This window comes from Chinchilla lanigera, unplaced genomic scaffold (genome assembly GCF_000276665.1).
Source record: "Chinchilla lanigera isolate Chin_1 unplaced genomic scaffold, ChiLan1.0 scaffold00094, whole genome shotgun sequence".
Lineage (NCBI taxonomy): Eukaryota > Metazoa > Chordata > Mammalia > Rodentia > Chinchillidae > Chinchilla > Chinchilla lanigera.
The window spans coordinates 5,714,182-5,730,108 of record NW_004955495.1 but is presented as its reverse complement, the minus strand read 5'-3'; the positions used below and the strand labels follow the sequence as shown (position 1 = coordinate 5,730,108).

At 54.5% G+C, this 15,927-nt stretch overlaps 1 protein-coding gene across 2 annotated transcripts in view; it reads right to left on the bottom strand.

Moving 5' to 3' along the window:
- Atcay (ataxia, cerebellar, Cayman type) overlaps positions 1-14,166 on the bottom strand; it is a 25,260-nt gene extending 11,094 nt beyond the window's left edge. For both annotated transcript variants that reach the window (XM_013505239.1, XM_013505240.1), the window contains exons 1-6: positions 13,873-14,166; positions 11,164-11,279; positions 6,283-6,341; positions 2,336-2,557; positions 849-1,034; positions 531-633 (exon numbers count right to left, since the gene is read on the bottom strand). In XM_013505239.1, coding sequence (XP_013360693.1) covers positions 531-633; positions 849-1,034; positions 2,336-2,557; positions 6,283-6,341; positions 11,164-11,240 — 647 coding nt within the window. In that variant the 5' untranslated portion in view covers positions 11,241-11,279; positions 13,873-14,166. The remainder of the gene's footprint in view (positions 1-530; positions 634-848; positions 1,035-2,335; positions 2,558-6,282; positions 6,342-11,163; positions 11,280-13,872) is intronic.
- Positions 14,167-15,927: the final 1,761 nt, after the last annotated feature.

Here is a 15,927-nt window from a genome sequence, read left to right as displayed (position 1 = left end):
TGGTGATGGTGGTGATGGTGATGGTGATGGTGGTGGTGATGGTGGTGGTGATGGTGGTGATGGTGGTGATGGTGGTGATGGTGATGGTGGTGATGGTGATGATGGTGATGGTGGTGATGGTGATGGTGGTCGTGGTGGTGATGGTGGTGATGGTAGTGATAATGAAAACAAGCAATCTCATAAAGCAGCTTGCTAGCTGGGCGTGGTGGTGCATGCCTGTAATCCCAGTACTCAGGAGGCTGAGGCAGGAGGATTGCCATGAGTTCGAGGCCAGCCTGGACTACAAAGTGAATTCAAGGCCAGTCTGAACTACATAGTGAGACCCCACCTCAATATATATATATATATATAAAATAAAGTAAAGCAGGTTTCTGGCCCGCGTTGTGGTCTGCTGACACCCACGCTCTTCCCTGGTGTCAGGCAGCACCTCAGGGCCCCCAGCATGGTCCCCACAGCCTGGTCCCCCAGGGACCTGGGCCGTCTCAGCAGCGCTGAGCTGGCCCGGGGCTGCCGCAGCGGGCGGGACTTACAGGAAGAGGTTCTCCATGATGTAGTGGTAGTCAGGGGCGCTGCTGTCCGGGAGGAAGCAGGCGGCAAAGACGATGATGGCGTTGAGGCCCTCCCCGTAGTACCCTGCGGGTGTAACAGGACAGGCCCTCTCTGAGCTCCTGAACCCGGCCACCTCCTACACCCACCCCATCATGCCGGCCCTTCCCGCGGCTGCCTGTCCTGCCCCGGCCCACCCGCTTCCCCGCGCACGGCAAAGCCTTAGCAGAGGAGACCGCGGTCCGGAGACGCCTCGCCCGCCCGCACTCAGGCTGGCGCGGGGGGCGGTGCCGGTGCCTCACCTCCGTGGGTGACCACCTTCATGTACGGCCGGATCATGTGCAGGTCGATGCGGTGCTCCTGCTCCCCGATGATCACAGTCCGCCACAGCCGCCCATTGGCGGCGCCGCCGTCCTCCGCCGCGCTGTCCCCAAACAGATCTGCGCTGTCCCCAGGCATGTTCTTGGCGGTGGCCACGGGGGTGTCATCTGGAAGCCGGCCGGGGCAGGCAGAAGGGACACCTGAGTCTGGACATTTGTCCTATCCTCCCGCCCACTCTTTCTCCCAAGCCTCCCATAACTGCCACCAGCTGGGGAGCCTTTGCTCCTGCCCGCCGGGGGCTCTGCTTGGCCCCTTCCTCTCCTGATCTCTATGCAAGGCTTGGTTCGAACACCGCCACCTCCAGGAAGCCCCCGGGACTGCGCCCTCAGGCCGCAGGGGGTTCCCTACTTCCTGGGCTTTTGCTCTGCTCCATCCTGGCCATTCTCTGAGAGGTCGCCTTCTGGGTTCACCTTCTCCCAACGGGGTGAGCAAGGGGAGCTAAGGGCCCCGGAAGAGGGGCCGTGTCCCTTCTGTGTCGGAGTCCGCTTGTCTCCCGACATTTTGCCCTCTCTCTCCCAGGCCTCCGACAGAGGCTCTTTTCCCATATTTTGCTGACTGACCACATTGGGTGGGTTGTGCGAGAAGAAGTGGGGCTGAGCGGGGTGTGGTGGCGCATGCTTGTAATCCCAGCACTCGGGAGGCTGAGGCAGGATGCCGCTCTTGGAGCCTGACCCAGGCCTCTGCCCTTGGCCCCGGGGAAACTGAGGCCAGGCTCTCCGTGGGGTGTCCTGGGCACAGCAGGGTGCTGAGCCGCATCTCTGGCCTCCGCTCGCTCCAGGCCAGGAGCTGCCCTCCGTGTGACGCCACACGTGTCCCAGACATGGCCCAGCATCCCGGGGGCGGGGTGAGACCCCAGTCTCTCCCACCGCTTCTTACTCTCCTGTAACCCCGAGGACCAAGGCCCTCTGTGGGCAGACTCCACCATCCAGCGCGGCCTGCTGGCTCCCTCTGTGCACAGGCAGGGACAGGGTACATGTCAGTCATTTCGCCCCCGCATGCCCAGTGCCACAGTCAGACCTGGCCAGGGCCTGCGTGCTGCACTGACCAGCTGTGGCCCGGGGGCCCCAGTCACTTTTGAGCACCTGCAGGAAGCTCATGGTCCCCACAGCGCTCACAAGAGTACAAGAAAAAAGTGCATTCCGCTGGCGCGGTGGCGCACACCTGTAATCCCTGCCCTCAGGAGGCAGAGGCAGGAGGATGGCTGAGAGTTTGAGGCCAGCCTGGGTGACATAATGAGATTTTGTCTCAACGCCCCCGCCAAAAAAAAAAGAAAACAAAAAAACAGTCACGCAATTGCAGGGCGATAGACATTCCCAGAGGAGCTCTGTGCCCCGCGTTAGACCCTTGTCCCCGCCCCCCTGCTCTGTCACCGGACGTGGGCAGGGAGCCCAGAGCCCCTCAACCTTACCTTCCCACTCCAGGTCGTTCCCGTTTCCCAGGAACTCCAGCGAGTCGGTCTCATCGGGGGTTTCGATGTCGTCCACGTTGATGTCCAGGTCATCGGGGGTGTCCAGGAAGTCATCGGACAGCAGGGAGCCTTCGCTCTGGTCCAGGGAGATGTTGATCTCGGGGGCCACCAGCGTCTTCCTTTTCCGATGAGCTCCCCCGAAGTTCAGCGTGCTGGGCAGGGCTGCGGGGCCGGGACAGCACAGTGCGGGTGGTCTGCGTCCCTCCCGCTCCATCCCCGTGAGGGGGGTAGAATCCAGGGCTTGAGTTACCCAAGCTGGCTTCAAACGTGTGATCCTCCCGCCTCAGCCTCCTAAATGCTGGGATGACAGGCACCCACTACCACGCCTCATGTGTCCCCTTTTAAAGGCATTTTCTCTCCCCTTAGGGTTAAAGCCAGTCCGAGAACAAGCTGAGCAGAGCTGGCCCCTTGAAGTGAGTCTGGGAGAAAAGACTCCCTCTTTCCCCAAAGCAATGTCTAATACAGAGGGAGAATTCTGGGGGGACCCTGGGTCTCAACCTCAGCTTCATTCTGTGGCCCTGGAGGGTGTAGTTAGCGGCCCCCTATTCCTCGGTGATTGACAACTCTTTATCAGGCACTAACTGTGCTGGCTCCTGTCTTTCCCCCTTGAACATCTTGGTCCCTCAGCTCAGAGCTGAGCTTTACAGGGAATCATCGTGCGCCTTGGCAGAAAACGGTACAAACATTTTCCCCAGAGCCTGGGAGCTGGGTGTGGAGGCGCACGCCTGTCATCCCAGCTACTCCAGAGGCTGAGGCAGGAGGTTTTCCAGGTTGAGTCTCTTGGTTCCCCCCATTTTCCTCGTGGGCAGTGGGTCTGGAAGGTAAATGTAATGAGTTTGTTAAAAACTTCGCTCTCCCCGTTGGGATCAAACTAAAGGCCACAGTGTGGTGACAGGTGCGGGTGTGTGGACGTGACACTGGTCACCAGCAGGGACAGGGAGGAAGGCGGTGACAGCACCACGTGGGCCTCAGGACAGAGATTTGAGCCAAAGAGGATTATTCCCAAGCTTTGAGAGTGAGTGGAATTTGTCCTTAATTAAAAAAAAAAAAAAAAAGACAAAAACATCAATGAAATTTGCCCTAAATAAAAAGAAGCAGGGTGCAGGGGTGGAAGGCTGCACACCTGTCACCCCAGCACTCAGGGGAGGCTGAGGCAGGAGGATCACAGTGAGTTCCAGGCCAGCCTGGGTTGCATAGTGAGTTCAAGGTCAGCCTGAACTACAGAGCAAGACCCTGTCTCAAAACAAGCAAGCAAACAAATCCATCGCTCAATCAGGTTTGTTGCAGATGGACTTAGGGTGGGTCCTAGGCTATCCATTGTGACTGCTGTCCTCACTGAAGGGGACATTAAGACACAGACAAACACATGAGGAGAAGGAGCTGTGACCACCAGGGCAGAGATGGGGTGACCCCTCCCCAGCCCAGTCTCGCGGGGTTGCCAGCCACTGGCAGAGCTGGGGCCGGGTGGGGACAGAGTCTCCTCACCACCTGAGGAAGCCAGCCCTGCCCATATCTTGACCTCGGACTCGCTGTTCTGCATGCAGCAGGAATCAACATCTATTTATTTATTTATTTAGTCTTTTTTGAGATAGGATTTTGTTATGCACTTCAGGCTGGCCTTGAACTCACAGAGATCCTCCTGCTTCAGCCTCCCGAGTGCTGGGATTACAGGCATGCACCACCATGCCCAGCTCAACATCTACTTCTGAAGCCGCCCTGTCTGTGGGATTTAATGGTGGCCTGGGAGAGCCACACAGACCGAGGTGCCAGGGCCATCAGTTGTTGGTTTTTGCTTTCGTTTTTGTTGTACTGGGATTGAATCCAGGGTCTTCACACCAAATTACTCCCCAGTCCATTTTATTTTATTTTATTTTATTTTATTTATTTTTCTATTTTGAGACAGGGTCTTGCTGAGTCACAAAGTTGCCCAGGTTTGACTCAAATTTGTGATCCTCCTGCCTCAGCCTCCCAGAGTGCTGGAGTGACAGGCGTGCACCATCATGCCTGGCCGGAACACCTGGTTCGAGGGGCCAGAAGTTGATCCCCACCCCGTGCTGGCTTTGCCCCCGTCCTGCCTGCCTCCCCTTTCCCCAAAAACTGTCCTAGGTTGGCTGCTCTCGGGGTTGGAGGCCAAGGGCAATTCCACCGTAGGGCTCTGGGTGGAGAGGGTGCTTCCTTTCGGTTCCTGTGGCCCGGGATTCCTGGAGTTTGGGACAAGGACCTGGGGACCTGGTCCAGGCTGCTTGATAGAAGGGCGGGGAGGCCGGGTTTACCCTTGGGGTCTGCTCTGCAGAGCGTGAAGCCATTGCCTGGGCCCTCAGCTTGCGGCCCCTTCCTCCAGCTGCAGAGCCGACGGCAGCACAGCATCTCGGCCCCTCTCAGCCTTTCACCCTCCCGAGCCCGCTCAGGGGACCCTGGGGGACCCTGGGCCTGGAGGAGCCAGGAGCCAGGATAATCTCCTGTATTAGAGTCCTCTGGAGAAACAGGGCCGATAGCGCTTGTGTGGAAAGAGAGAGATTTTTAAGAACGGTCCCGTGGGGCTACAGGGGGTGGCAACTCCTCGGGCAGCTCAGGCAGGGACACCTAGGCAGGACCTGGCGCTCTGAGCTCAGCCAAAGCCACGTACCGGCAGCATTTTGTCTTGCTCGGCGGATCTAAGTCTTTTTCTGTTTAACCCTTCAACTAATTAGATGAGGCCCACCCTCCTAAAGGAGGGCCATCGGCTTCACTGAAAGTCCACTAATTTATATCTAATTTCATCTAAAAATGCCTTCTTAGAAACATCAGGAATAGTGTTTGACCTAATATGCAGGTGGACACGTAACATTATCCACCAGTCTTCCTTCCATCTCTAAGCTTCTTTCTTGTACTCTCTCTCCTTCCTTCCTTCCTTCCTTCCTTCCTTCCTTCCTTCCTTCCTTCCTTCCTTCCTTCCTTCCTTCTTCTGTCTCTTTCTGTCCCTGTGTGGGGGATAGAACCAGCTCCTTGTGCATGCTGGGCAGGCGCTTGCCACTGAGCCAGACCTCAGCCCTTTTGACTTTATTTTGAGACAGGGTCTCGCTAAGTTGCCCGGACTGGGCTGGAACTCACAGGCGGCTGGGTGACAGGTGTGCGCCATCACGGCTGGCTCTATCTTCAGGTTTCCTAACAGGGCTGGGGCGTGCGGCTCAGTGGTGAGCTCTTTCCTAGCAGGTGCAAAGGCCCTGGGTTCCACCCCCTGCACCAACAACTAAAACCAACTGAACCCCATTCCCCGATCTTTCCTGCCCGGAAGGGAAGCTTGGCTGGTTTCCAGGATGACAAGGTGAACAGATTTGGGGCTGATTCGGGCAGCTGCACGCAGGAAGCAGGCACTGTTACTGGTGCCTCAACCCCCAGGGTCCCCTGGTCTGAGCCCCCTCCTGGGAGCACAGCTCAGGGCAGAGTCCACACAGCAGGGTCCCCACATAGCTCGGCCTCTTTGGAGCCTGGCTCCAGGGTAACCAACTGTCCCAACTATGCCCAGTATTTTTTATTTAAAGGTCCACAACATAACTTTAATTTGGTCACTTTTAACAATACTGTATTAATTCTTTCAGTTATACAATGCTTTTCAATTTAAACTCTGTCCTCAACAAGGTGGTTGTGACATTTAAAAGCATCGAATCACACTGAAGTTGCCCCACGGCTGCCCCGTGGGCTGAGCAGGGTGCAGGGAAGGTGCGGGATGGCAGACGTGGCTGAAACTGCTGTGTGACCTCAAGTCATGCGCATGCCTTTCTGGTTGGCCTCTCCCCCGTGGTTGGGCCCAGTACTGGACCACGCGGGGGCAGAGCAGATGCAGGTGAGGAGACCCATGTGGGGCAGGGCCTCCCAAGCCCCATCCCCAGGTCTGAGCACAAACTTACAGGATGCATCTTCCCCAGGGCTCCCCAGCAGCTCCATCCCCGTCTCCTCCGGGAGCGGCCTGGGACCCCGACAAGCAGACATCGAAATCCAGGTGGAGGATGGGACACAGCCAGGCAGCAGACAAAACAAGAAAAGCGACAAAACAGATTCAGATCCTGGGACTCCCTGGGCTCACACACAGCTCCCCAGCACAGGAGATTCACAAACCATCAGCGCTAGAGGACTGCTTTCTAATTATCAAATTAACATGACGCTTTTCAGGATTGTTTTATTGGAACCCAGGATCTTTACAGTGAGCGACATCCCCTCCTTTCATTTTTATTTTGAGACAGGGTTTCACTAAGTTGCCCAGGCTGGGCTTGAACTTGAGATCCTCCTGCCTCAGCCTCCCAGAGTGCTGGGATCACAGGCCTATACCACTATGCCTGGCTTAGAGGGGTTCTCAGACAGGGCAAGTTGGGACCCTGACAGAACAAAGACTTTGTCTCCCACTGTCCCCTGGCTTTGTCACCTTTGAAATATAAGTCAAATTCTCCATAGGGTGACCCAGCAGATGCGGTCACTGGTGAGCTGCTGGCTATCAGTGTAGCAGGCGCTGAGTCAAAAGGACATGGGAAGCTGGGTATGGTGGCCACACCTGTCGCCCAGCACTCTGGGAGGCTGACGCAGGAGGATTGCAAGTTCCACAGCCTGGACAATTTAGTGAGACCTTGTTTCAAAATACAATAAAAAGGGCTGAGGATGTTGTTCAGTGGCGAGCACCTGCCCAGGATGTATAAGGCTTGTGTTGCATTCCCGATGCTGCCAACAGATAAATAAAAATGAACAACAAAAAAACCAAACCAGTGCAAGAGCATATGAATACACCACAGACTTCGGTTACCAATACTGTAATCTGTCGATGTTCATTGCCAGCTGGTACAGGCGGACCGCTAATTTAAAATGTCCAAGGCAGAAGAAACTAATAGCTGACTTTAGGAACTCTTCCTACTGCCTTGTAACTTTTCTGTTTTGGTTTTTTTCCCGTACCAGGGATTGAACTCACAACCTTGCACTTGCCGGGCAAGCACTGTGCCACTGAGCTAAATCCCCAGCCCCCTGCCTTGTAACTCTTCTATAGAAAAGTTGTTTAGAGACTGCTCTAAACAATAGAGGTCATCTTAAGAAATGTGCCCAACAATGTTTTTGCATTCTTTTAAAGGGTAAAAAAAAAGGGCAGAGTGGCACACTACTGTAAACCCAGCACTCAAGAGGCTGAGGCAGGAGGGTCACCATGAGTTCGAGGTCACTCTAGGCTACATAATGAGTTTAAGGCCAGCCTGAACTATATAGCAAGACCTAGTCTCCAAAAAAAGAAAAATAAATTTAAAAAGTAGCCATGATAGATGGCATATAACTGTCATCTCAATGATTTGGGAGGTTGAGGCAGAAGGATCTCAAACTGATGCCCGCCCTGGGCCACTTAGTGAGAACTTTTCCCAAGAATTAAAAATACAGCTGGCCGTGGTAGCGTATGTCTGTAATCCCAGCACTCAGGACGCTAAAGCAGGAGGATCTCTGTGAGTTGGAGGCCAGCCTGGGCTACAAAGTGAGTTCAAATCCAGCCTGAACTGCATAGTGAAACCCTGTCACAAAAAGACCAAAAAAAGTTTTTTTTTCCTCAAAAAGAATTTTAAAATACACAGGGCTGGGAATGCAGCTCTGGATTTAATCCCCAGTACTATTTTTTTTTACATTTTAAAAATTATTTATTTATTTTTTCTTTTTGAGACAGGGTCTCACTATGCAGCTCAGGCTGGTCTTGAACTCACTTTGTAGCCCAGGCTGGCTTTGAACTAGCAGTGATCCTCCTGCCTCAGCCTCCCGAGTGCTGGGATTACAGGCATGCGCCACCACGACCAGCACTATTTTTTTTTTTAAATAAACTGCAGGCTGATACCTGCTGGACCCAACCCAGTTTTGTCTTATCCACTCAGCATTTTTTTAATGTGAAAATTTATTATTCATGTTTTTCATCATCAAAATTTATTATCTTGATCTTTCCTTCTTGCCTTTGTAGAGAGCCAGGAAAGAGACAGGGGCTGCTGCAACACCCTTAACCTGGACTCCAGGTGTGGCACCGACGCCATGAGCTCCACCAGACCCAGCAACCAGAACGTCACTGTTGCCCTCAGTAAACTCAGACCCCATCACTGGGGACAAAAGCTGTGATTTTCTTGCCATGCCTGATCAGCTGGACCCCACAGTTCCTGAATATGGCTGTTTGTTTTTGGCTCCAACCCCTGCTTTGCCCAGCACGGTTCCCTTTGTGGTGGGGGGGGCACCCCAAAAGTGCAGGCCTTTGGGCTGTGGCCCAGTGGGCCTTTTCGTGTTGCCGACCGTGTCCCTCCTGGTCTTGCCGGGCACCGCGGGGCTTCCTGGCCGTACAGAGACCGCGACCCTTGCCTGTCCTGCTGGCGCGTGGGCCGATGACAGTCCACAGAGCATTGCAAGGAAAGCATCCAAAGACCTGCACAAAAGTCTAGATTTCCACGTCGTCACAAATTCGGACCTTTCCCTCCAAACTGGCCTCCCCCGGCGGGCACAGGTCTCGCAGCTAACGGGGAGTGCGAACTTCCTTCCAGGTCCTGCTCATTTACACTGCCTTCCTGGCCAACACCCACCACCGTCTAAGTCCACACGGCCCTTGTGGAATCTTTTAGATCCTATTCTACACCACCGCTACACCACCAGCCTGCTGGCCAGCGCGTGCCAGGCCCCACCATAGCACGTTGGCGGCTTAATCTTTTTCTTTGTTTTCTGGAGATGGGGCCTCATACTCGTGGCCATCCTCCTGCCTCAGCCTCCCCAGTGCTGGGATGACAGCTGCGCCTGGGTTTGTGGGTATTTTTATGTATTGTGTGGGCTAAAGCATAGTCCCCCGTTATTCGATCAGGTGCTAGACTAGGCGTTGCTGTGAAGGAATTTTGTAAATGAGGTCAGCGTCTATACCCCACTACCTTTAAGTGAAGGAAGTTTTCGCCGAGAATGTGGGGGTCACAAGCTTCACAGACTCCTCAGCTGAAGGCGAAGGGCAAACAGTGAAGGGATTTTGTCCCCAAACCTCAGAGTCTGCTCTTACCAGAGCCCTGGTGGCTGGTCCACAGCACCGCACACCCAGGCTTTGGTGTGAGTCACGTATACGAAGAAGACCATAAGCAAACAAATGAACGAAGCAGATGCCTGCCAGCCGTGGTGGCCTGCACCTGTTATCCCTGTGCTCTGGAAGGCTGAGGCAGGAGGATTGTGAGTTTGAGCCCAGCCTAAGCAACTTCGTGATTTAGCAAGATCTCGTCTTAAAATAAAAAATGTAAAGGGCTGGGGGTGTAGCTGGGCTGGAAGAACAGACGGGCATTGTCTGGAACCCACAGAGGAGCCCTGTGTGGCCGCAGTGAGGCCCTGCCTCAAGGAGTCATGTTCATTTCTTCCCAAGACGGGAAAGACAGAGGCCTTGTGGGTGCAGCACCCAGCTGGCAGCGGCTCAGGGCACGAGGTGCACAGGAGCCCACTGTCCTGCCAGGGGACACTGCAGCTGGGGCGCTCATTAAAAAGACACCCTGGGCTCCTGCTCAGCTGGCCCCGTCCCTACTTACAGCAGCATTCAGCCTCCGTTCCGTCCCCAGAAGACTTGGGAGGGGAGACAGCTTTTATTTTATTATTTTTTTGGAGGGAGGATACCAGGAATTGAAGTCAGGACCTCGCGCTTGCCAGGCAGGCGCTGCGCTGCTGAGCTATATCCCAGCCCCTAGGTTTTATTTTTTGTTTAATTTTTTAAGCCACTAGGGTTGAACCTATGACCTTTGCCCTGAGCTTTGCGTGTGTGGGGGTTCCATGTGGTAGGAAGAGGGGCATAGACAAAATAACCATGCAAAATGCTCAGCATAGGTTACGGTTCAGTTTTCCCCCCAGATATGTAGGCATTGGAAGCTTGGTCCTTGGTGTGCCAACAGGGAGTTGCTGGGACCTTTAAGAGGCGGAGCCTATAGGGAGGTCTTTAGGTCATTGTGGACCTGGCCTCAGAAGACACTAAGGAAGTTCTCAGGGGACTCTGATTGGTTGTTAGAAACTTGTTAAAGAGCTCAGCTGCCCAGCCTCTGAGGCTTCCTGTTTTCAAGGTGATTTCCTCCTCCTCACACACATCTTTGCTTTCGCTCTCAGCTATGAGGTGCTCCAGTCAATGAGGCCCTCAGCACAATCTCCCTCTTCCTCTTTCCACTTCCAGCTTGCATAACCTCTTTTCTTTATCAAGTGAGCTGCCTCTGACACATTATCATAGTGACAGAAGGGACTCACACAGCACAGCTTCTGTGACAGATCACCACCCACCCAGTCCCTGAACACCTCCCATGTTTCACCTTTACAATTCCAGAGGCTGGAAGCAAGCCCAAAGTCAGCCTCACTGGGCTGTGGTCCAGATGTGGGTGAGCAGCTGGTCCCTCCCAAAGCCTGGGGAGAATCCAAGACCCACCAGTCCCAGCTCCTAGAGGTGCCAATAGCCCTCAGCTCACAGCTCCTAGCTTTCCTCTCTCCAATCTGTTTTTTTAAATTTTATTTTTGTTTTTGTAATACTGGGATCCAAGCCCAGGGCTGTCACACTCAGTGATATCCCCAGCCCTTTTATACATTTTTATTTTGAATCAAGGTCTCACTAAGTTGCTGAATTGCCCAGGTTGTGCTGGAACTTGTGATCCTCCTGCCTCAGCCTCCCAAGAAGCTGAGGTGACAGGTGTGCACCACCGCCCCTGGCACTCCAGGAGGCTCTTGAGGGCAGCAGCAGCACCTCCCACACACCACCGCCAGAGGCGCTGGGCCATGTGAGGCTCGGGCCCCGCAGATCCTACCTGGGAAGATCCTCATCCTGCCATTCCTCCCGCACATCCACGTTTTCCATCCGAAGTGTGGCCTCGGTGGTCCCCATGGGAGCCAGGAGGAGGGGCTGGCTGAAGCAGGAAGAGCCCTGAATTGGGAGGAGCAGGTTTCACTAGACAAGAATTGCGATAACCACCCGTCCCTCCATCTGCAGCACTCGGGAGGGGGATCTGTGGAGAGTTCGTGTGCCTGTCATCTTACTGAGTCTGTGCTGGGCCCCACGACATGTCCTCATTTCTCTTTTCTTTTTTTGGTCTTTTTGAGACAGAGTCTAGCTATGCAGTTCAGGCTGGACTTGAGCTGACTTTGTGGCCCAGGCTGGTCTTGAACTTGCAATGATCTTCCTGCCTCAGCCTCCCGAGTGCTGGGATTACAGGCGTGGGTCACCAGGCCATTTGACATGTCCTTATTTCACAGGTGAGGGAATAGGCAGAGAGAGCTGAGGACTTCCGGGTGGGTACTGAGTTTGAATTCAGTTTAGGATTCAAGCTTCCTGCTATAATCTCCTCTTCACTGGGACCTCTGAAATCCACTCTCCCCCAGAACAAGCCATGATCAAAACAGATTCACTTTCCCTTAGTTTGGACCTTACCCAAGAAACAATGAATTAAATAACAGCAGCAGTAATTTACACTAAAGTGTGAATGACTGGTGTGGTTCATTTCCCCTACTCTCTCCCCAACACTTTCAAAGAGTACCTGGCCCACTCCAACTGTCCTCCACCCGCACCAGGCCATCTTCCCTGCACCTCTGTGCTTCCACACAAGCCCTGACAACCTGCAGACACCAGGGCTAAGAAGACGGTGCGGAAAGAGCCTGGGCTTGCCCATCAGATCAAAATCATTGGCAACCACAAAATGCAGGCTTGGTTTTTATTGTTCTGAGCCTCCGACTGGGGCAGGCTCTGGGTATTGGCCTCAGCACTCGGCTGTCTCGTGGCAGAATCAGAGCAGCCGAAGGAGACTTGAGGAATGACAGACTCCCGAATGTGTCACCTTTCTGTGCCTCAGTTTCCCTGTCTGTAGATGAAAGAGTTGAATGGGAGATGACCTCTCTGATACCTTCCAGGCGTCAAATTCCAGGATGTTGGGCCTCAGCCAACCCCCCTTGTGGAGTTTCATGCACTTAAGCCACCAGTTCACAACTGGGGACTATTTCCCACCTCCCCACACCCCAGGGACACTCATTAATGTCTATAGGGACTTCGAGGTTGTGTTCTGGAGCAGAGGGCAGGAAAGCTGCTCAACTTTCTGTAAAGCCCAGGATGGACCACACAGCCAAGAATGGCCCGGCCCCAAGGCTAGGGAAACCTGCTAGGAAAGGAAATAGAGTCAGGCTGTGACGCATGCCTATCATCCCAGTATGCGGGAGGCTAAGGCAGGAGGATTGAGAGTTCAAGCCCAGCCTGGACTACATAGCAAGACCCTGTCTCAGAAAACAAAAACAAGGGCCCAGGATGTAGCTCAGTAGCGCAGTGCCTACCTAGCAAGCGCAAGTCCCTGAGTTCAATTCATGGTACCAAAAGAAAAAAAAAAAAAAGAGGAAAAAAAAACAAAGGAAAAGAAAGGAAATACCCCTTCTGCGTTTGCCTTCACTCTGTCACTAGCTCCTCCCACCAGCCAGCAGCTGATCTGTGACCCACCCCAAGCTCCAGCAGCAGCTCTACCGGCTGCCCGGTTGGGTGTGTCCCTCCAAGCCCCCAGAGGTGGCAGGCCCTGTCTTTGGGATGGTGGCCCAGTGCAGGAGGACCCAAAGGGAACCTGTGCCCAGCAAGAGCCTGAGGGAAGCTGAGGACCAGGGGACACCAGAAATCAGACTGGCCCTGGTTTCCCTCCAGATCTCTCTCTCCTCTGTCTTCAATGTCGTCATTCATTCATGGAGGAGGGACAATGACACGCAGTATGGCCAAAAAAAAAAAAAAAAAATCCCTTCCGGATGCTCCAGGCAACAACAACCGCCCAGCCATCTCTGGCAGGGCAAGTTCTTGTAGCAGAAGACCTGTTTCCTAGCTGGAGCAGGGGTCCTGAGTCTTTTCCTCATCCCGAGCTGGGTGTGACCTGACTGGGGGTGCAGGGGGACCCACCAAAGAGAGGCTGGGGCCACATCCTGTAACGTTGAGGCGTGGTCCCCAGCACAGCCCACACACCCCTGCATTTAGATATTTGCTTCCTGTTAGGCGACAGCTAAGACAACGACATCAAAGGGCAGCCAAGCTGTGCTCATTACAGCCACAGTGCTGAATTACTAGCGCACCACACAGAAATCCAGAAAAATAAACCAGGCGTGGTGGCACACGCCTGTCATCCCGGCACTCTGGGAGGCTGAGGCAGGAGGATTGCCGAAAAAGAGGAGGAATCTATTCTTTAATGGGCTCCCTTCTTCCCTGCTCCATGAAGCAAGCCTTCATCGACACATTTATAATTTGTGTGTGTGTGTGTGCGTGCGTGCGCGCAAACCCGCAGCTGGCAGAGTCCCTCTGGATGTTATAAATAGGGAGTGAGCAGGCTTTCATCGCCTGAGCTCTGAGGGCATCCTGCACCGAGGCAAATCGCAGCCTCAAGCCAAGCATCCTTGGTCACAAGACCCTTAGTCCCCGGCTCCCAGGCACCCCACGCCTGCACCCTGCCACGCTCCCGGCAAACGCCCCTTCCCCCGGGTCAGGGACGAGGAGAAGCCCTCACCTTTGCGTCACTGGGAGACAAAGGCGCGCATCCCTCTCGGTCCCCGGGCCACGGCCGCGCAGGACGCTCGCGGGGGCATCCGAGCAAGGTCACCCGGCCCCGCGCCCAGGCACGCGGGCTGCCTGCTGCAGGCCTGGTGGGGAGGATGGATCCGGTTAGCAGGGGGCTCCAGGTGCCCCAGAAGTCTCCCTGCCCCTTGTCATCGCTGCCCGGGCGGTCTCTGGCTCACAGCTGGCAGAAGCTCGGCGGCCCTAAGAGAGTTCAGGGTGCTGCCTTTGTGAGCAGCGGGTGGGGAGCGGGCGGGGGCGGGAGGATGGGAAGCCCCGCCCCTGCCAGCATCCGCTGCTCACCATTGGCTGAGCGGGAAGCCTCTCAGACAGCCACGCGGGGCGGGGGATGGGGGCAGGCGCAGAAGTGGTTTTCTGATGGCGCATCGTGAATGTAAAGCCAAACAGAGGACAGATAAATAAATATATGCCAGAGGTCCTTAGAGGGTGGAGGTAATGGGGTGGCACCTTTTCTTTTTAAAAAAGGGCAAGGGGCAAGGTGTAGTGGCGCTCACCTGTAATCACAGCACTTGAGAAGCTGAGGCAGGAGGATCATCGCGGGTTTGAGGCCAGCTTGGGCTACATAGTGAGTTCAGTTCCGGCCTGGACTACGTAAAGAGACGCTGTCTCAAAAATAGACAAGTGAAAAAAAAGGTTCAGATCTTCGTCCGGAGCCACCCACCAAGCAGGGGACCCTTGGAGGAGCGATCTTGCCAGCAGGATTGTTCATTTGTGAAATGGCTACGCGATGCCACAGCCCTTTTGGGATGCCCCAAGCTGCTGCTCAGAGGCCACCGAGCGTGGGGAAGGCTCTGTGAACCTTTCTAGCATTGTTTTGTTTTATGTTGAGACCCTGCCACGGCCTGAATGGCACCTCGCCCCCAAAGACATAGCTTTAGCTCAGCCCTGGAACCTGTACATTTGACCCGATTTGGAAGAAGGATTTTTGCAAAGGGGATCCCGGGCTAAGGATCAGGGAAGAGATCATCCTGGATTAGGGTGGGTTCTCAACCTAAGGTGAGCCCCTCCTCCCCAAGAGGATTCTCCTTTAGACTCCAGAAGGAGCCAGTCCTCCGACACCTCGATTTCAGGTTCTGGTCTTGCAGAGATGATCAATAACTACGTGCCTGCTTTTTTGTTGTTGTTGTTTTTTTTAACCGGTATCGGGAATCGAACTCACGACCTCGCACTTGCCAGGCAGGCACTGTGCGGCTGAGCTAAATCCCCAGCCCCCGTGCCTGCCGTTTTAAGTCTCCTTTTGTGGCTCTTTGTTACTTTGTCAGGAAGCAAGTACTTGATCCCAAGTAAGAACAGTCTGTGCCGAGCCCTTACGAAGATTTCTTGGCGTGGAGCAGGGGGGTAGACAGTGTGAGCTGGGTTCTGAGGCGAGAGCAGGAGTTTGATGGATGAAGCAGAGGGAGAAGGCGGTCAGGGCGGAGCGCGCGACTCCACAGTCAGCTCTTCCCTCGGCAGCCCTGGGAGCTGTCCCTGGTCCTGACCGTCGTGCGGCTCAAGCTCGGCTCCCTGGCTTTCTGTTCTGCTCTGCTTTTAATTGAGTTAACATAAAATAGGCTTTTTAACCATTTCCAAACGCACAGTTCAGAGGCATTGAGCGCATCCCATGGAAGTGCAGCCGTCCGTACCGTCACCTCCAGAACTTTCCCTCTCCACAAGCTGACCCTCCATCCCCTCCCCAGCCCCGACACCACCGTCCTCCTTCTCTGTGGATCTGACCACGCTAGGGCCTCCTGAGAGTGAACCCTGCCGTGAGTTTCTCTGCAGGCTTGCTTCACGTACCTCATTGTCTCCCAGAGGCAGACACTGTGTTGTAGCGCATGTCTGAATCACCTTCCTTTTCATGGCTGGGTAATATTCCACTGTGTATATAAGGCCGTTGGTTGTGAGTTCAATGTCAGAGAACCAATAACGTGTGTTAAAAAATGAGTGTCTAAACCGGGTGTGGTGGTGCATGACTGTAATCCCAGCACTCAGGAGGCTGAGGCAGGAG